Raw genomic sequence first — 22007 nt, forward strand, 5'->3', positions numbered from 1 at the left:
AATAGCTGAAATATGAAATGAATAACTGAAAATGTCTGGAAATAGCTGAAATATGAAATGAATAAGTGAAAATATCTGGAAATAGCTGAAATATGAAATGAATAACTGAAAATGTCTGGAAATAGCTGAAATATGAAATGAATAACTGAAAATGTCTGAATTTAGCTGAAATAAAAAACATTTTAAAGCTGAACATAGCTTAAAATAGCTGCCAACAGATAATAGGCTGAACATAGCTTAAACATCTGAACATATCAAAATGTGAAACTTCCTGCTGAAAATGTTGAAGCACAAACATATTGGGTGGAAATGTATAACTGGAAAAGATAAGCAAAACTTTATCTTCTAAATATTCAAAGATATGAATCACAAACCAAGAAATAAGAGAGAGGGGGGAAAGTCAGACATGAGAACCAGAGAGAAAAATAACGAAATAATTTGAGAGACAGGAGAAAAATAAATGAAAAAAGAGAGGGAGAACCCAGAGTGAAAGATAGATGAGATCTAAACACTGAGTGGATTTTCTACAAAGCATTTGTTAAACCCTGTCAAAAAAAACATGATCAAATCACCAACATGGTAGAATCAATAGAGAGGAAAGATTGAGCCGAACGCGCCGATATGTTTGTTATTTTTGTGGGTTAAATGAGACCTGAGAAACTCTCATGATGGTTCTCTTCTAATATCTCTCCACATAAGACACACGCGCGCGCACGCGGCCACACACACGCACGCACAAACATTAGTCTGTGTGTGGGGGGTTCAAAATGTATGATAAACAAGAGCATGTGTGAGTCTGCCACTGATTAGCCTAACGTGAAACACCTGTGTGACAGAGATAGACAGCTCTGAATCTGATGAAGCAACCTGTCAGAACATTTGGATTTGACAGATAACTATAACTCTGATCCTAAAGACGTCTAGATTAGGAGATGCTCAAGGCTTGTGTGAACGTTTACATGTCCTTAAATATTTTTTAGGTTAAGAAATGAGAGTTTAATCGCAGTTCAGAAAATGTTCCTGCTTGCTTCAAAAAAGTTGAAAGGTGCTCAGAATTACAATGGAGATGACTGAGGAGAAAGGTGGACTTCCTCCCTCGTTAAGGCTTCTCTAGAAAAATTGGGGAAACTGTTGGATTCCATAGTCACATGTCTACGACAAGCACAAGATTCCCTACTACTTTATCAAAAAATTATGCCTAAAGAGTAATAATTGTGGCCGTAGTGACGATATACAAATCTTTTTTTCGCACGATTCTGAAGCAGCACTGCACTCTAACGACGACGTCACAGCTCTAAGGTCCCACACACACACCCATTGTAAAGTCCAGGAGGAGCGGAAAAACACATAAAACTAAAATGGTTACAATTAAATAACTATACGACATATGAAAAGAAGCTGAATTATAAAGTTATAGCTCACACTTTTGTCAACATTTTAAAGGTGTAATTGTGTATTTAGCTGAATGTATGCTGATATTGTAAGCTTTTAAAGTTGAACAAGTTGAAGCGGATTTGAAGATTTCCCCCATTGGATCCCATTCATTATTTATTCCATAAAGAAATTAATAATTTGAAAGTTTGAAAAGATAAAAAATATTTGAAAATATACAGTAATAGCTGAAGGATATCTGAACATTAAAAAAATTAAATAGCTGAATTTTCTGAAAATATGAAGATACTGTAAGCTTTTTAAAGTTGAATATTTTCTCCATAGGAACTGATGAATTCAAAATAACATAAAAGTATTTCAATATACAAAAATGTGAAACATTTGAAATATGAAAAGTAATTCCCATCTAATCCTGAAGAAGCTGAATTTTTTAATATTTGAATTGTTTAAATAGCTGAATATATGAAGGAGAAGAAGAGGGACAAAAAAGGTACGGAAGAAATAGAATAATAATAAAAAAGAGAAGTTTAATAAAGATTACAAGAACAATAGTTGGACTGCTGAAGCATTCCAACTAATAATAATAATAATACATTAAATTTTTATAGCGCTTTTCAAAGTACTCAAAGATGCTTTACATCACAATTTAAAACATCCTAGAAGCTATACAATAAAAATAACTAAAGTTACAATAACAACAATAGATACAAGCAAATAAGAACGTAGAGCACACAATCACAAATTAAAAGCAGTTCTGAACAGGTGGGTTTTGAATTGGGATTTGAAGAAAGAAAGGTCGGTGCAGTTTCGGATGTTATGTATTACATCGCTGGTTTATTCAGCTTGTCATGTATTCATCCAACTGGACCCACTGTGCCGGCTGCAGTTTTACAATATGCCAAACAAAGTGCAAGGAAGCCCTGCAAAAGAAGGTCCGCCACCAGAAAGCGAACATGAAAAACTACAACTACCAGAAAGACCCGACTTCCGGTTTACGGTTACCACGGGAGACCGAGGGAAGCCACAACCTCTGAGTGCTGGAGTCCTCCAACACGGGCCACGAGACGACGCATTTTAGCTGTCTTTCTCTCATACATTTGCTGAAGTTTGTAACTATAGACGTATCTTTTTTTAAATTGAGGAGGCTAAATGCAACGCTCGGTTGTGTGAACGTTAACTGCGTTAGCAAAGCTGACGTCACATCGAGCAGAGGGCTGAGGGACGTGCATAGCTAGCTAGCTAGCTAGGTTAAAGAGTTAGCTCTAGCTGTCTTGTTTACTAGTTAAAGTTGGTGTCCTTCTACGTTAACTAGTAGCTATAACTAGGTAGTTAGCAGCTCGTTTGGGGATTGTTAGCACTACCGCCATGTTTATCTACCTCAGCAAGAAGGTGAGTCTCCGCTGCTGCCCCCTAACGTTAACGCAACGATTCAGACATAACGCGCTGGATAACAACGCGGCTTCGACTTCCCTTGTTTTATAGATCGCTATCCCCAACAATATCCATCTGAAATGTGTCTCCTGGAACAAAGACCAAGGCTTCATTGCCTGCGGAGGAGACGACGGTCTCCTCAAGGTGCTCAAGCTCGAAACTCAGACAGGTGAGTTCAGGATGGAGCTCACAGTCCTCCCACTTCTGACCTGAGACGGAAATATGAACGAAATAGGAAGTCTACATAAGACTAACCGCAATACACAATGCAACGTTGCTTTATATGAGAAGTGCTCTACAGCATAAACTAACTGTGAGGTGTGTGATGGATACAACAAAAACAATTTTAACTTACAGTATAGTCACTCATTTCATTGGATGACATCCATTTCTCGACTTGATTAAATCATTATAATAACAATATTAGATGAGTACAAGATAAAGTGACTGTGTAAAATGTGTGATACCAAAAAAGTCCACTGTTAATTGGCTGGTTGTGTCCTTGGTCATATTTAAATATATATAAAATAAATAATTACATATGTATTTATTGCAGTTATTTTGCTTTAGGATATAATGAAAGTGGTCAGGTAAAAAAAATACAAATATTAATATATATACACACAGTATATATATATATTTATTTTGGCTGTTGATGAATAATGTTCAATGCAATGTATCTTTATGTCGATGTTAGTTTACTGGTCACAGTCAAAGCCCTGATGTCATACCCCTATGATTGAGATTTGAGTGCTTTTAAAACTGCAGCTCTTTCGTAAGAAACAGTCTGAAACGTTCCTACGCCTTTTTGGCTCTGTTCTGGTGCCGCAGTGTCCAAGTAGAAATGGTAGAAATGGTACCACCTTGCCACTCCGTCTGTTGGACAGACCCACTGGTATTATGTTATTATGTTGCTTAACAAACAGAGAAACCCCACCAACAATGAATGGACTGACACAATGACAACTCTGTGCTGGTTCTTCTGCTCCGATGCTGAAGACAAGTGCTGGTCTTGCAAACAGTTTCTTAACAATTCCCTCACTGAGAATTGCTTGGACGTTGTTGGGGTCCTGAACCCAATCTTTTTTTGTGTTGATTTCTCAACAGATGATGTTAAAATTAAAGGTCTTGCTGCGCCCAGTAATCTGTCAATGAACCAGACTCTCGACGGACACAGTGGTACGTTCTATCCAGCTGTTGACACGTCATTACACACGAGGTCAGTACGATGTCAGCCACATGAAAAGTATCTTACGCTTCATGACTACGAAACTTGCAGGCGCAGTACAAGTGGTCACGTGGAACGAACAGTATGAAAAGCTGACAACCAGTGACCAGAACGGACTCATCATTGTATGGATGCTCTACAAAGGTTTTTACCGCCTTCAAATCCAAAATCCAAATAGTCTTGTAATAAATTTGTCTTTTACAGTTGTCTGTTTCTTTGAAGGTGCATGGTACGAGGAGATGATCAACAACCGGAACAAGTCGGTGGTGAGGAGCATGAGTTGGAACACCGACGGTCAGAAGATCTGCATTGTGTATGAAGACGGAGCGGTCATCGTTGGATCTGTAGATGGTAAAACACACACACACACACACACACATACGTACACACTGCTAAGAATCGGATAAAATGTCAATCTATCACAATATTTTTCCAACAGGATTTAGCATAAAGGGTCTCTTTATTCAGATACTGAGTATGAACATGCACACTAGGATTAACGCCTTCTTCTTTTTTAGGAAATCGGATTTGGGGGAAGGAGCTAAAGGGAAATCAGCTGGCTCATGTGGCGTGGTCGCCAGACAGCAAGATCCTCCTCTTTGGCATGGCCAACGGGGAAGTACACATCTATGACAATCAGGGAAACTTAATCGTGAGTGCACAAGTAAAATAGACATGTAATTGTAGTATGTACCCATATGCAACGAGAAGATTTAGGAAGAATTTATTATACATTAACAGAGAGCTTATTGTTGACAGTTCATTAACCTGCTTAAGGCTTGAAATAGTACCTATATTCTATTATCTTGTTCATGTGCATTTTTGTAAAGCCCCCAAGAACATGGCTACCTACAGGTGGAGATTATTATTATTACTACAATGATTGCTTTAATCGACTAGATTTGCCATCAACACTGATATGATATGATGTGATATGATATTCCTTTATTTGTCCCACAGTGGGGACATTTAAAAAAATCACAGCAGCGGTGCACATCAGAGCATCAATGAAAATAAATATAAAACACAAAACTAAAAAACAAAATACTAAATATACAGGGGGAAAATAAAGTAAAGTGCTGAGTAAAGTGCAGAGTTTGCCAGGATCTCCAGCGATCTCCTGCAGTGTGTTGTGCAGCCTGACAGCAACAGGAAGGAAGGACCTGTGGTTCCTCTCCCTCAGACACCGGGGAGGAATCAGCCGGTGGCTGAAGGAGCTGTGCAGAGCTGAGAGAGTGTCATGCATGAGGTGGGAGGTGTGGTTCATCAGGGACGAGAGCTTTGCCATCATCCTCCCGTCCCCCACCACCTCCACAGTATCCAGAGGACACCCAGCACGCTGCTGGCCTTCTTTAGCAGCTTGTTCAGCCTCTTCCTGTCAGCCGCTGCCATGCTGCTGCTCCAGAAGACCACTCCATCAAAGATGGCTGATGCCACCACAGAGTCCAAGAAGGTCTTCAGCAGTGCTCCCTGCACTCCAAAGGACCTCAGACTCCTCAGCAGAAAGAGTCTGCTCTGTCCCTTTTTATAAAGTGCATGTGCGTGGTCAGCCCAGTCCAGTTTGTTGTTCAGGTGAACACCCAGGTACTTATAAGCTTTTACAATCTCAATGTCCAGTCCCTGGATGCTCACTGGTACCGGAGGAGAGCACCACCAGCTCCTTGGTCTTACTGGAGTTGATGTGGAGGCGGTTCCGCTGGCACCATTCCAAAAAGTCCTGGTTCAGTTCTCTGTATTCCCTGTCATCGTCGGCAGAGATGAGGCCGACGATTGCAGAGTCTTCAGAGAACCTTTGCAGGTACACGTTGTCAGAGTTGTGCCTGAAGGTGTAGATGGTGAAGAGGAATGGAGCCAGAACGGTTCCTTGTGGAGCCCCCGTCCTGCAAGAGACCCGGTCTGACTCGCATCCCTGTATCCTCACATACTGTGGACGGTTGGTGAGGTAGTCCAGGATCCATGCAGTGAGGTGGTGGTCCACCCCGGACTGCTCCAGCTTGTCCCTCAGAAGCAAAGGCTGGATGGTGTTGAAGGCACCGGAGAAGTCGAAGAACATGACTCTCAGTGTTTCCAGCCTTTTCCAGGTGAGAGAGGCATCGCTGCAGCAGGAAGATGACGGCGTCACCCACCCCGATGCCAGGTTGGTAGGCGAACTGAAGTGGGTCCAGGGATGAACTCACCAGGGGGCGAAGCTGGACAAGGACCAACCTCTCCAGGGTCTTCATCAGGAGTGATGTTAATGCCACCGGCCTGAAGCTGTTGGGCCGCGGGGTCTTTGGTACTGGTACCACACAGGAGGTCTTCCATAGCTGTGGTACTTTTCCCAGCCTCAAGCTCAAGTTGAAGACGTGCTCCACGATCCCGCACAGCTGGTCTGTGCAGGATTTGAGGAGCCTTGAGCTGATGCCGTCTGGACCCGTGGCCTTCCTCACTTTGATCCTCCTCAGTTCCTTCCTCACCTGAATAAGGGACACTCTGGGGGGTGGAGTGCTGTGAGGTGTTGGAGTGGGGGTGGGTTGCTGGTCGTAGAGTGAGCATGAGAGATATGGAGGGAGGGGGGGGGTGGGTGGAGGAGGGGGAGTAATCCACAAGGGGTGCAGATAAGGAGGATGACAAATGATATCACATTTGTCAATTACTGAGCCTCCAAAGAGTCGTGTATTGTTATGTTTTCGTCACTACCTCCCCGAGTCGGGTGTAGGTAATTTGCGCGCCTGCTGTCTTCCTTGGATGTCGTATAAAATAAAGAATAAATAACAATAGGCATTAAATTAAATGGAAAAACCAACAAAGACAAAAACTACCTAAATGTATCTCATAATCGGGTGAGGAAACAAAATCAGAGAGTTCAAAAAATAAAGTATTATCCAAGTAGTTTAACACTTTGCTGATTTGAACCAGGGAAAATTGGAGTTTAGTTTCCTATAGCTCGGTGTTTAAAAAAAGAAAAGACTTGGCAAGTATACACTTGATGACGAAGTTAACAACATGCACATTTTTACAGTGACAACATAAATGTAAACTGTGCATCGTGAAAACTGCTTAATTAATTAGCCAATTAATAATGTGAAGAACTAGAACGGGCACTCGGTAGAGCGCATACCTTTGCCGATCCCAACATCTAATCAAATGGTCCCCGGATAATAACCAATCATCCCACCCAATTTCATGCGATTAAGTTTAATACTTTTTGAGTTATGCGAATAACACACAAACACACACACAAACAAATAAATACACAGCGATCAAAACATGCGAAGGTAATAATACATAATAATAATTTGACGTTGCGTTTCAGATAAAAATGGCCATCAGCTGTCTCGCCAATGCGACCGGAGCCATCAGTATAGCAGGTATCCACTGGTATGCAGGAACCGGGGGTTACGTTGAACCAGACTGCCCGTGTCTTGCCATCTGTTTTGACAACGGGAGATGCCAGGTCATGCGCTACGAGAGCGATGAAAGTAAGGGGGGTGGGGGGGGGCTGCACTGTATTCTCCATCTTACACTCCAATGACATGTGTACCGATGGTGATGAGCTATGCTGCTGCCCTTTCTCTTCAGACCCGGTGTGCATCGACACTCTGATGAGCGTGGTCAGCATCCAGTGGAATCATTGCGGCAGCGTTCTGGCGGTAGCGGGTTCCCTCAGAGCCTCACATCTGGAGAAAGAGATCAATGTCGTGCAGTTCTACACGCCATTTGGAGAGGTGAGGGGGAAGATTTTGTTCCCCGACATGGAGTTTGGTGCAACAACAAAAAAGACGAGGCAATAAGCAGCACACAACCATGCAGTGTTCCTATCAGTATCCTATGTGGGGACCGTAAAGATTGACATGGATTGGACTGTTGAGTACATTGCCTAATGTGCTTTGTTTAACTTTTTTGATGTCATTTAATGGGCCAACTGAACCCTCCCCCATGCATGTTGGAGAACGATGGTGGCCGACGCAAAAATGCAAATGACCCTATGTAGAGCCAGTGTTTGATTAGTCCGTTCTGGGCTACTGTAGAAACGTGTGTGTGTGTGTGTGTGTGTGTGTGTGTGTGTGTGTGTGTGTGTGTGTGTTAGTGTGTTTGTGTGTGTGTGTGTGTGTGTGTGTGTGTGTGTGTGTGTGTGTGTGTGTGTGTGGCAACATGGAAGACGGCCCACTCCGTACATAGATATAAACGGCTCATTCTGATTCTTAGTTTAGAGTTATTTGACATGAAAGAAAACATGCTCATTCATGTTATATTGTGTTTCTGCCAGTGGATAAATGCTACACACTGGCCCTTTAAGCATGAAGTAACTTACAAGTTGCTCTGTTACGCTTATCTACATCGTTGAGGGGTTGAAAAGGCAAGTATGTTGGGAAATGTACTCTGAAAGCCAGAAATCTCACTTATTCATTGATATTGATTGACAATCATCCCTTGCATGCCCCTAAGAACCCCAATGGGGATATGAAATGTCCACGAGATGGGACCAATTGGCGATTTTGCACTTGTTTACACAGCATCTGAGAACTCTCAAAGTGCCTGGGAAGCAGATGACAGGAGTTGGCTGGGAGGGAGGAGGGCTGCGCATTGGTCTGGCCGTGGACTCCTACATCTACTTTGCCAACATAAGACCAGACTACAAGGTAAATGGCTGTAAATTCAAGTTTTAGGGGAGGGGATGTTCTCAAAGACTCTCGTAGAAAGAGAAACTTAAAAATATGAATGCTTCATCTGGCATGAGTGTGATTAAAGCTCTGGTCGGTTGCTATTGATAGTTTCACATCATGCTTCCTAATGTTCAAAAAGCAGTGATACCTACATAACTTCACTGATTTTCAGTGTAAAAACAGTACATATGACCATTTGTGGGGGAATGATGACTGCCCCTCACTCCCAAGTAATTCTAAAGTTGACTAAAGAGTTCATTAGCCCCACACCTGAGGGGATCTCACCTGCTCCATTCTGCCTCCTCACAGTGGGGCTACTGCTGCAGCACTGTGGTGTATGCCTACACGAAGCCAGAGCGCCAAGAGTACTGCGTGGTATTCTGGGACACTAAAAACAACGAGAAGTTTGTCAAATATGTCAAGAGCTTGATGTCCATCACCACCTCAGGGGACTTCTGCATCCTAGCCAGCAAAGCAGATGACACGCAGCCTCAGGTACCAACTCTAGTATCACTTGTATGATCTACTAGTGAGAGCAAAGCAAGAGGACTCGTGTTGTTCGATAAAACATTGCAGGTTGACTTGATTCAGATATATTTCACACATTTTACACACAATGGGGAAGATACAGAGCTGCAATAGTAAGGATTACAAATGTTTATCTGCTGTCTTGCCTCCTGTTCTTTGTTTGTATTATTCATTACTACACAGGAGGATGCCGAGTTAGAGTCTGGGAGTCATGCAAGGGTAATGTATACTTTAAAACCACAGCCTCAAAATGAGGACTATTTGTTTTGCCAAAGAATCATCAATTTTAAAATAATGTTGTACCACTGTGTTTTTTTTAGTACGTCCTGATCCTGTGCAACTCCCTCGGGACTCCACTGGACTCAAAATACATTGACATCGGTGAGTTCACAGTAAAGAAATTCAATTTCATTTTGAAAGTGATTATCTTTGACACAAACAAGCCATGGCGCCTGCAAGCTTGCGTACAGTGGCCACACAGAGGAGGAGCCCAACAGTGGGCTGATCAAAGTCCTAATTTACCACGAGGTCTGAGGATTTCTCCAAGCCAACGCCAGACATCACACCCCGTGTATCGAGAAACGGTGGATGGCACCCTGCCAACCGCTGCCCACAGTCCCATCTTTCATTGGCCCACAGCATCCTATAGCAAACAGATTGACTGTTTGCCCCAAGCGTCTTCATATCTCACACATATTCCAACATTCTATCTCTGCCTGACGTGCTCGAATGTTCCTCTGAGCTTGAGTCTGTGGCCAAGACGGCTCAAAGTCTGCCGATACGGTGGGGTCAGTGGGACTGAATGGGTTTCAGATTGACGACCTTTGTGAACGATAAGCGAGAGAGTTCCTGTGTGTGAAGGTGTCTCCTCTTTGTGGCCTCATGATGGCTTTTCCTTGTTCAAAGTTACAGAAAAAACTGTTTCTTTCAGTGTCGTTTGGTAAATCTCATTGCAAGAGAACGGATTGTGTGTGATGCAACTTTGCACCACCCAAATAAAAATGTCAAAGGAGCAAAACGAAAATGTAAAGATCCTCTTAGTTGGTGCAATCGTTAACCCTTGTGTTGCCTTAGGGTCATTTTGACCCGAATCAATATTACACCCTCCCCCCGCCTTTGGGTCATTTTGACCCGATTCAATGTTTCACCCTCCTGTTACCTTTATATTTACTAACATATTTTACCCTTTGGGTTCAATTTGACGCCAGCAATTAAAACCTCCAGAAAATTATTAGAATTAATATTGTTTTCCAAGTTTAAGTGTGAGGCACTTTATGTTTGTTTGTTGACTACCGAAAGAACACCGACATTAAACATTGAATGGGGTCAAATTAATCCTAAAGCGGGGGGAGGGTGTAATATTGATTCGGGTCAAAATGACCCTAAGGCAACACAAGGGTTAAGCATTTGAATATGTGATGCCAAAAGCTGGGCACATGCAAGATTCACCACCAAAAAAAAGAAGTGGATTCAATGGATTTACACATTTGATACACACTCCCTCCCTAACTACGTCTGTCACTCGTCTACTTGTCAGATCCGCTGTTTGTCACCATGACCAAGACGCACGTGATCGCCGCCTCCAAGCAGGCCTTCTACTTGTGGCAGTACAGAGTGGCAAAGAAACTAACCGCCCTGGAGATCAACCAAGTGACCAGAACTAAGAAGGAGGGAAGAGAGAGGTGAGGCTTTTTTTTTTCAGACATCGCCCGAATCATTCACCGAGCTGAGCTGCAGCTGAACGAAATGGAACGGCCATGTCAGAACTTGCAGTACACATCAAGCACATCATGGAAAGTTACGGAGGAGGCCAGCTTAACCACAAAGCTCTATTCTGTGCATCGGTGGATGAAACCGTGGGTTTACTGGCTCCCTGTTTCAGTGCACGGTGTTTGTGTTTACTGACAGCGCTATGAAAAGGATCCATTCAGCAGAATCAAAGGCCGCCGAGGTTCCAGACAGACTGGGCATGACCTAATGTCCGGCCAGGGCTACCCTAGCACCTGGGCAACAGTTCCCCTCCGTGGAAAGAGCAACTGTTTGTCCGACTCGCTGACGCCTTCTCATGTGTCGTCACTTCCTGCCTCTCTAGGGTCTATCACATTGACAGCAATCCATCTGCGGCCAGCGACAGCAGTCCAGATTTTGCAAAAGCTTTCACAGTAAGAGACCTTTTCAACTCTCGGGACGCACTGGTTTTTGTAACATCCGGGTTGAAGCACAAAAGCAGGAATTAACTCTACAATTCAATTCAATTCAGTTTATTTGTATAGCCCAATTTCACAAATTACAAATTTGTCTCGGAGTGCTTTACAATCTGTACACATAGACATCCCTGCCCCAAAACCTCACATCGGATCAGGAAAAACTCCCAAATAACCCTTCAGGGGGGAAAAGGGAAGAACCCTTCAGGAGAGCAACAGAGGAGGATCCCTCTCCAGGATGGACAGAACAATAGATGTAATGTGTACAGATTTAGAGTTTAAATACATTCAATGAATATGACAGAGTGTATGAATCGGCACAGGCACTTCCGAGCCATTTACAGTATACTGTGAAACTAGTACATATGTTTACATTTTATTCAATTTAGCTATTGGTAGTGAATAAACTACTCATTACACAGTTTCATTGTTCGCTCACAAATGAATAATTTGAATGAGATTAAAGTTCTGTGTTGCTCCAGATAAATTGTATAACTCATCATGGTTTGAATGCAAGTTTCTGTTTCCGTTTCAGGCGACTCGAGATCCCATTTGTTGTATTACAGCAACAGATAAAACTCTGATGGTGGTATGTATAGCTCCGGTTTTAATTCTAAAGTGTTGGATCATGCAGTGAAAGTAATACATTGAGTATTTCTGTCTGTGTGCTTCCAGGGCCGCGAGTCTGGTACCGTCCATAGATACAGCCTCCCAAATGTTGTTCTCCTCCACAAATACATGTTGAACAACAGAGCCTTCTATCTGTCCTTGAATTGCAACTCCAGGTAAGCACTGATTGAAACTTGTTCCTGTCGAAGAAATTCTCTCTCTCTCTCTCTCTCTCTCTCTCTCTCTATGTATATATATATATATATAATGTATAAAAAATAATAATATATATAACCAATAATTACATATATCCACACACACACATATATATATATATATATAATATTTTTGTAGACATTTATATATATAATTATGTATATATTTATAATTTTTTGTTTTGTTCTTTTAGCCGTCTGGCCACAATCGACATTGCGGGCGTGCTGACCTTGTTGGACCTGGACGTCCGCGTCTCCGGAGACGACGGCTCAGGAAACCCGGCGTCTGCAGGAGATCCGTCCAAGTTTGAGCGCAAGGATGTTTGGGACATGAAGTGGGCGCACGACAATCCTGATCTGTTTGCCATGATGGAGAAGACGAGGATGTACGTCTTCAGGAACCTCGACCCAGAGGTCAGCGTGCAGATGTTTGTGTGATGTGTCAGCCTCTGTAACAGGTTCTAGGCGGTCACCTGTAGGTTCCACTCCCCCACACACCTCCACAGCTGATCCTAACCCCACAGCCGCGCTGTCTTATTGTTACTTGATAAACATCGGGCAACTGTTGCCCTCATGGATTGTATGTTGTTCTCTTTGAAACAGGAACCCATCCAAACTTCTGGCTACATTTGCAACTTTGAAGACCTGGAAATCAAATCTGTTCTGCTCGATGAAATCATGAAGGTAAAAAATGAAACTGAAACCTAACCGGTTACTCTCTTATCAAGATACTTTTAAACTCTTTTAACTCTTAAAGAAATACTCCCTGCACGACATGACAACTTAGTTTTCTTCCACACCTCCATGGTGAACAAAGAATGGAAGCGAGAGTTCGCCGAACGGCGCAGTTTGTATTCTTTTGTTGTAATTAAACACGGTAGTGGGATCTCGCCCCACAGGATCCAGAGAGGCCGAACAAAGACAACCTCATCAACTTTGAAATCCGCTCCCTGAGAGACAGCCGAGCGTTGATTGAGAAAGTGGGAATTAAAGATGCCTCGCAGTTCATTAAAGACAATCCTCACCCGAGACTCTGGTAAATGCAACATTTCCATCTTTACTTGTGTTTTTTAACCGTTAGGTCATATGACAAAATGTATGTGAATTTGGTGAAACAGTTTTAATGTCATCAATCTGGCACAGAAGAAACTAAAAACATGAAGAACTGATTTTTAAAAAGTTGGACGGGAGGCTTTGACTCACATGATTAATGAGCTTTGATAATCTGACGTCTCCCACATAAAAAGCCAATTCTAAAAAAATCAATTCCTAAATTCAAGAGACAGTTGAGCTCTGTTGCCGGGTCGAATCGGCACAAATGACTAGCTGCTGTCCCCGGGGCGTTGACTCTATGCCGGTTTGGAGGTCTGCTGCTGAGCATGAGAGATTTACGCGACATCTCTCGAAGCGCTGCAGCCGATGTGTGTTCTCTGGCTAGCGTGTCAGCATCCCTCAAAATCTGGCAACCGCAAAAAAGTTTCTATGAGTCATTTCCTGTCTGTGACTTGAGGACCACCTTTGTACCCATTTGTTTGATTACAGTGAGAGATTTGGAAAAAATGAATCGTCACTGCTCGACTTTAAAGAGCCTCGAGGCTAAATGACTCGTATTAGAATGGGCCAAATGATTCATGCCATGCAGCCCTACTGGTGATAGTAGCCCCCCCCCCCCCCCCCCCCTCTCTCTCCTACCAGGCGTCTTCTGGCTGAGGCGGCTCTCCAGAAACTGGATCTGAAGGAGGCCGAACAGGCCTTCGTCTGTTGCAAAGACTACCAGGGCATCGAGTTCGTCAAGCGGCTGGGCAATCTGCAGAGCGAGCCCATGAAGCAGGCGGAGGTGGCAACTTACTTCAGCAGGTTTGAGGAAGCTGAGCGGATGTACCTGGATATAGACCGCAGGTATGTGTGGCCATTTGACGGTGTTTGATTCTGTTTTTACACTTTCACCGTCTTCGTTCCACGATTCGATCGGTTCTCTCGGCCTGATGGGATTAGTTTCTTGTAGGGACCTGGCCATCAGCCTGAGAATCAAGCTGGGAGACTGGTTCAGGGTGCTCCAGCTGCTCAAAACCGGCTCCGGGGACTGTGACGATGCTCTGCTGGAGCAGGCGTACAACGCTATCGGAGACTACTTTGCTGACAGGCAGAAGTGGTATGGAAAATGTATATCGTACAGGAAGATTGTACACACCTGTTTGACGTGTATTTGTAATATGCTTGACACAGTCTACGTCTTGGGGAAGAAAAGTCCATAATACTAAGCTCTCAGCTTGTTATAAATGACAATATTAACAGGGGTGCACATAACTGGTACGCAGGGACGCATGGGCGAAAATAATCAACAATGCGTAATGCCACTTGTGTTACTTCGCGCCTTTGCGTACTGACCGATCTGATATTGATCGTCTCTACACAGCAGCATGTCATTCTGTCGCTACGTGTCGCGTTAACTCTTCTCCGCTCTCCGTCTCGCGCGTCGCAGAGCTCCGATGCCGGCGCGAGCCGAGAAGAGTTGTTGACGCGCACACAGGTGAGCACTCTCACTAGCACTCCCCACCCCCCCGTAGGTGGATGTCACAAAAGCTGACACTACAGTTGGAGTGAGTACCAAACACCATCTCCCGGTACTCACTGTAAAAGTGATGTGCACCCCTGAATATTAAGATTCCATAGTCGAAGGGATCGTTTGGGGTTTTTAAAGGAGGGGTGTATGAGGTACTTCTCCACAGTGTATGACAGTCGATGGTGTTTGGAGCAACAGACAGGAGCACCAGCACGGCAGCAACGCTTTGTACTGCTGTGGATGTACGATGTTGACTCTAGACCCCTAAAACAAAGCTCCATCTAAAAAACTAACAACAACAACGAAGAAGTATACGCTATACCAGGGGACGGGAACCTATGGCTCTTCCGGTGACGGCATATGGCTCCCAGACAATTGTGGCCCCTGTAATTTTCTCTATCGCGCCAGATTACAGCAGAAGTAATTTAAGGTCATTTTTCTTAAAGACGTCTTTGTTCTTTTATTAAACTAAACAGCCGTGTGTTATTGATCGTCTACACAACAGCATTTCATTTATGTCTCTACGTGTCGCGTTAACACTTCTCGGCTCGCCGTCTCTTCATATCTTCCTCTCTGTTACCCCCTCTCCCCCAAATTAAGGCCACAAGGCCCCAAAAAAATAATCGAACCCTGTGTACAGATTATTTTCTACACTCCACCGTGCTGTCCGACGGCCCTTTCCCACGGGGAACCGAAGCCGTATCCATCTACGCTCTCTTCAAAGCCAACAATGTGAGGCTTCAGCAGTCTGAGGTAGTCAAATCGAGGAAGAAGAACTTGGAGTACAAAAACTATAACGTGATAATACACCCGTCTGACTTCGCTAACCGCAAATGCTGAAGCCTCATGTTAGCTTCAGGTCGACTTTAGGATGTATTCTTGCACAGATGGAGGACTCTGGGATGGGACCTCCTCACAGATCTTACTCTAGGAATTAGCAACCAATACCTCGACCAATAACTTTCAGTGTGTTTGAAACACACTGAAAGAGTTAAAGATCAACGTAAACGTTGCTCCGTTGTAGTTTTTCCATATGTGTCCTCTCTGTGTCAAAGGGTGAATGCAGTGCAGTACTACCTTCAGGGTTGTAACCAGGAGAGGCTGGCGGAATGCTACTCCATGTTGGAGGACTACCAGGGCCTTGAGCAGATGACCGCTCTGCTGCCGGAGAATCATCCACTTCTACCGGTGAGCCCAATGTTCCCGATTCATGTTTCTCTTTTGGGCTTTGTGTGGAAGCTTCCGGCATCGACGAGTCGGAATCCTTCAAACTAAGCAAACTCTATCGTCTGTTGGTTTCAGGATATCGGGCAAATGTTTGCCACGGTGGGCATGTGCGAACAAGCCGTGGAGGCCTACCTGAAGTGCAACCAGCCCAAAGCGGCCGTTGACACCTGCGTCCATCTGAACCAGGTGAGAGACGGACAGAGAACCTGTGGCGCCTGCTGTCCGCCCCCTCCCTCCTCATGAGTGATATTTAACCATCCAGTGTGAACGCTGCCCTCCGACTCGGCTCTTCCAATGTCAATTTGACCTTTTTGGCTTAACCGAAATAAACTTTCTTTATATACATAATTAATGCTGCTTTAGTTGAAAGAATGTTTAATTTGCGCTGTAATTATATATAATTATTTATATATATATATATATATTATATCAATGAGTCATTTCCATTTACCGGGTGCCAGATTTAGTCAGTTTGTTATTTTTTTAGCATTGACTTTTATGATTATTAATTTAGTTTTATATGACCTCAGGCAAAAGTAACGATTTGGTAATTGTGAATGAACGTTTGTCTTTTTTTATTGTTGCTCACAGTGGAACAAAGCGGTGGAACTCGCCCGGACCCACAACATGAAGGAGATCAAATCTCTTCTCTCCAAATATGCGTCGCATCTTCTGGAGAAGAACAGAACCCTGGAGGCGGTGGAGCTGTACCGGAAGGCCCACTATTTCCTCGATGCAGCCAAACTCATGTTCAAGGTCAGCCGGTGTTTTTTTTTAATGCTCGTTGACTTTGAGAAGATTTTTTAAAAGTGTTTCCTGAGACTTCCATGTTCAGATGGAGAGATCTGAATCTCTCAGGGCCAACCGGTTAATATTTTAAGGGTTCATAATTTGATTAACAATGAATCTCACCTTGCATCTTCCCATGGCGGGAACAACTCTTCATTTCATTGCAAAAAGAATACGAGGCAATTTGGTAACTGAGTGAAGGATGATTCTATAATATACATATTCTGTTCTGAGCTGCTGGAGTAGCGTGTTTGTGCGACTCAAGTGTTTTCTGTTCCAGATAGCGGATGAGGAGGCGGAGAAAGGGACCCGACCGCTGCGGGTGAAGAAGCTCTATGTGCTGGCAGCACGACTGGTTGAGAATTACCACGAGCAGATGAAAACGTCCCAGCAGAGCAAAGCCAAAGGGAAGAAGTCTGAGGTACTATATCACTACTTATACTTGATTTCAGATATATACAGTACTCTACCGTTCAAAGTTTTGGGGTCACTTAGAAATGTAATTTTTTTCAAAGAAAAACATTTTATTTTAATGAAGATAACATTAAATTAATCCTAAATACACTCTAATCATAGTTAATGTGGTAGATGACTATTCTCTGGTTTTTAATAACATCTCTACATAGGTGTATAGAGGCCCATCTCCAGTGTTCTAATGGTACATTGTGTTATCGCCTTAGAAGACTAACAGAGGGTTAGAAAACCCTTTAAACTCTTTTTATGTTAGTGCAGCTGAAAACAGTTATACTGGTGAGAGAAGCTATAAAACTGGTCTTCCTTTGAGCGACAAGTTTGAAGAACAAAATTAATATTTCTAATAAAAATCATTATTTCTAACCCTTATCAATGTCTTGACTATATTTTCTATTCATATTGCAATTCATTTAATAAATAAATGTGTGAGTTTTCATGGAAAACACGAAATTGTCTGGGTGACCGACCCCAAACTTTTGAACGGTAGTGTGTGTGTGTATATATATATACTATCTATTTCTCTTGGACAAAAGCTTTAAAAACTAGAACGGGCACTCGGTAGAGCGCATACCTTCGCATATCACAAGATTGGGCATTGAATTTTGAACATTTTGGCATTAGTTGCATGCCAATTGGATATACATTGACCGCGCTATGGTACAAATAAGATGTTGACCTTTTCGTGACCTTGACCTTTGACCCGATCGATCCCAAAATCTAATCAGATGGTCCCCGGATAATAACCAATCATCCCACCAAATGTCATGCGACTCAAGAAGATTTTGAACTTTTTCATGACCTTGACCCTGACCTTTGACCCGATCGAATCCCAAAATCGAATCAAATAGTCCCCGGATAATAACCAATCATCCAACCAAATTTCATGCGATTCGGTTTAATACTTTTTTACTAATGCGAATAACACGCATACAAATACACGGCGATCAAAACATTACCTTCCGCATTTTCAATGCGAAGGTAATAAACCTGTGCTGTAATTAGGCGACGTCGGCGCTCGCCGGGCTGCTTGAGGAAGACGCCACCTCGTCAGACGACCGCATCGTGGACCACGCGTGGCGAGGAGCGGAGGCGTACCACTTCTTCCTGCTCGCCCAGAGGCAGCTGTACGAAGGCTACATGGAGAACGCCATGCGCACGGGTACCAAATCACACAGGACACCGGATGACGTTATTGTGACGTAATATCTTCCACACTGACTCAAAGACAGGAGGAGAGTTTGGGGACTATTATTTAGTTCATGTCTTTTTAGACTGTTACTGTGACAAAGATACATTTGAGTATTGCCCATTGTTGTAGTAGACATTATTCTGATATGTGTAGCATTATCGAATTACATTAGATACCTTGATTGAATAAGTTGACGAGTTTATTTCTAGTTCTACAACTTCGTGAAAGTAGAGAAAGAAGCTGGACACACCTGAGAATGAGAGAGTAAAAACATAAGAATCAAAGTCATTGATAAATACAAGCAGACCGCGCAGAGGCCTAACCCTTCACTGTTTCTCCGGTATTAAAGCCCTGCACCTGCGTGAGTATGAGGACATCATCCCGGCGGTGGAGATCTACTCTCTGCTCGCCGTCTGCGCTGCAGCCAACAGGGCCTTCGGCACGTGCTCGCAGGCCTTCATCAAGCTGGAGTCCCTGGAGAGCCTGGACCCGGACCAGCGGCAGCCCTACGAGGACTTGGCCCTGGAGATCTTCACCAAGCACACGCCGAAGGACAACCACGCGATGGAGCTGGACAGATCAGAGGGGTGAGGGCACCAAACACTGACTGGGGGGGGGGGGGGGGGGGGGGGCAGCTTCCTAAAATGTATGGCTGCAAAATGACATCAACATGTTATTTAGAGGTCATAATGCTGCCAGTTCTTGGGAGGAACAACAGTAATTGGCTCGTGGCTCCGACCGTGAGCTAAAACAGCCAAATGACGGTTGAATGTGTTTCTGGAGGGAGGCCGGCCCACCAGGCAGGAGGCATCAGACACAGCCAGGTCCAAATGGACCCGATGAGACGTGAAGTCACAAGGACTCCGGGAAGGAAGCAGATTAGTAATATGTGATGGAGAGATGTAAATTCATCCATAGTAGAGAGAGAAGAGGAGAGAGGTGCACCAGCGGCCTATAGACTTCACGTCTCATAGGGTCCATTGGACCTGACTGGGTCTGATGCCATGGCCCTGCTGATGCCCCGCCCACTCCTCTCTACCTCCATCTGCCTGATGGATCATGGAGGTCTGGATCCATGCCGACTACCAACTATTCATACACTCTGTCATACTCATTGAATGTGTTGTAACTCTGTAATCATTCCTTCTGGTCACATGACATCTATTCTTCTGTCCATCCTGGAGAGGGGTCCTCCTCTGTTGCTCTCCTGAAGGTTTTTTTCTATTTTCTTGGGAGTTTTTCCTGATCCGATGTGAGGTCAAGGGTCAGGGATGTCGTATGTGTATAGACTGTAAAGCCCTTTGAGGCAAATTTGTGATATTGGGCAAAATAAAATAAACTTAATTGAAATAATAAAGCCAACCTGTTTAGACTCCGTCGGAAGTACCGAGTGCAGAAGATGAAATGCGACGGTGCGAAACTTTAAGTCTTTTGGCGGAATGCATGGATCAAGATTATTTGTGTCGGCTGTGGTGGGAAAGCTTTGAACACACACGAAGAAAAGAGTCAACACAGTTTCTGTTGGGTGGGAAAAGGCACCAAATGGTGGTTTCTGTTTACTGGTAAACTCGAGCTGAGTTGTGCAGAAATCTATTTTTCTTTAGTATCCTCGAAATAGATATTTAGTTGATTTGCATACACAACACTTTGGGTACATTTTCATTTGGGGGGATTAAGTAGATTACAGAACCACTTCCTGCCTGTAGGAGAAGCAGAATTGTTTTTTTTATCTGTCACTCTTTAAAAGTGAATGTGATGGAGACATGTGGCCAGTAAAATGTAAGTAAGACCCAGAAAACAGGCCGGTCTCCTTTTAACCCTTTCACTGAGGTGCTCTCTCGCTTTATTAATTCTGTTTGTCACTCTTTTTTTTTTCAGGGCGGAGGGGAAGTTGCCCACCTGCATCGTGACGGGCCAGCCGATCCAGGAGTACCAGTTCTGGATGTGCAGTGTGTGTAAACACTGCGCTCTGGGGCAGGAGATCTGCAAATACAACTGCTGCCCACTGTGTCACACTCCTGTGGCATGATGCTTCAAAGAGAACTTTATTTTCACTTTCACGTTTCAAAAGCGTACTTTAACCTGCATATATTATATCTTATCTACTTTAGCTTGAGTCTGTGGAGCACATGAACCACCCTCGAGCTGCACTTCAACCCGAACTGAAACGTTCCACAATCTGTCGTGTCCACGGTCACAATTTAGATATTATGTCTTGTATAATCTAGTGAAATGTTTTTTTTCTCTAACCTTTTTTAAATGTTGTACAATACTTGAATGAACATAACTGCTTTGTGTACTATTTTTATATGAAAGTGAACCGTGAATAAATGTTATCACGTTAATGCAACAATTCAAACCGTATTTTGCTGACCTTTTTATTGTCATGGTGCATTCTCGATCACTGAGCGTGACCTGACCGTACGGAAGGCTTTCATACCGTTGTGATTAAACTAATCGACCAACCGGATGACCTCGACCCAAACATCAACCTTTCACGGGGAGAATAAAGGGAAGAAACCTTCAGGAGAGCAACAGAGGAGGATCCCTCTCCAGGATGGACAGAAGCAAGAGATGTCATGAGTACAGAATTAGAGTGAAAACACATTCAATGAGTCTGACAGAGTGTAGAAGTGAAACTAATTCCTGACGTCTGCTCTGCCCTCTAAAGGCGGCGCCTCAGTGGCCCGTGGCACCTGCTTCTGATCCAGTCTTCTCCTGCCATCTGCTGTCAGTAAAGGAGTAACATCATGAGTCATGAGCAGCCATCGGATCAACGGTTTCTTTCTCTTGGTCTCGTCTGACTCGTATTCTGTTTAGCATATTTTAACCATTGTGCCCCAATAGGGACATTTATGGCTTTTGATATTTCAATGTTAGATGGACTACTTGTAGAGATCTTTTAGAGTCTTGTTCTGACCACTCGAAGCGCTTCAACACTATGTCATCATACACCCACTGGTGGGAAGAGCTATGGGGCCACTTGCCCATCAGGGGTAACTAACATTCAGGCATAGCCATGGAAGCAATTTTGGGGTTAAGTGGGTTAACTTAACCAAGAACACATCGACAACTGTCGAACATCTAATTGAAGGACGGCCCCGCTCTTCCATTAAGCCACAGTTGGCCCATTGACATATAATTTGGCAAGGATGTGAGGTATTGGAAGTTCAACCTCTGCTCCAAAAAGAATCATTATAAACTGTGTTGCCAGAATGTCCCAAATGAAACCCATTAAAACCCATTAAAACACAATTTTTCGATTTCACGGCAAGTCATAAATTTCAATTGTTATTTATTTTATTTATTATATCAGGTTTTCACTCTACAGCCCTTTCAAATTGTATTTTTCATTAAGGTGGGCCAGTGTTGCCCTATATTGGGCGAGTACATGCTAGTTTCCTGCATGAAAACAAATATAAATGCATTAAAACACATTGTTGTTGCTATCCCGTGACATGTGGAGAACATTGGTTTTCTTCCAGAACATAATTACAGAATTAGCAGTGGTG

At 43.5% G+C, this 22007-nt stretch overlaps 1 protein-coding gene across 1 annotated transcript; it reads left to right on the forward strand.

Annotated features, from left to right (window-relative positions):
* Positions 1-2411: 2411 nt before the first annotated feature.
* wdr35 (WD repeat domain 35) lies at positions 2412-20859 on the forward strand. The gene is made up of 28 exons (XM_056426629.1): positions 2412-2781; positions 2875-2992; positions 3931-4002; positions 4103-4195; positions 4274-4402; positions 4570-4703; positions 7347-7512; positions 7613-7758; positions 8548-8673; positions 9007-9192; positions 9409-9444; positions 9546-9606; positions 10763-10907; positions 11318-11387; positions 11965-12018; positions 12105-12214; positions 12448-12667; positions 12857-12937; positions 13153-13289; positions 13949-14152; positions 14259-14405; positions 15872-16004; positions 16119-16229; positions 16635-16799; positions 17113-17253; positions 18309-18465; positions 18845-19082; positions 20374-20859. Exons 1-28 carry the CDS (start codon positions 2758-2760, stop codon positions 20522-20524), a joined length of 3555 nt encoding a protein of 1184 aa, XP_056282604.1. The 5' UTR covers positions 2412-2757; the 3' UTR covers positions 20525-20859.
* Positions 20860-22007: the final 1148 nt, after the last annotated feature.

The sequence above is a fragment of the Pseudoliparis swirei genome, chromosome 11 (assembly GCF_029220125.1).
Source record: "Pseudoliparis swirei isolate HS2019 ecotype Mariana Trench chromosome 11, NWPU_hadal_v1, whole genome shotgun sequence".
NCBI lineage: Eukaryota > Metazoa > Chordata > Actinopteri > Perciformes > Liparidae > Pseudoliparis > Pseudoliparis swirei.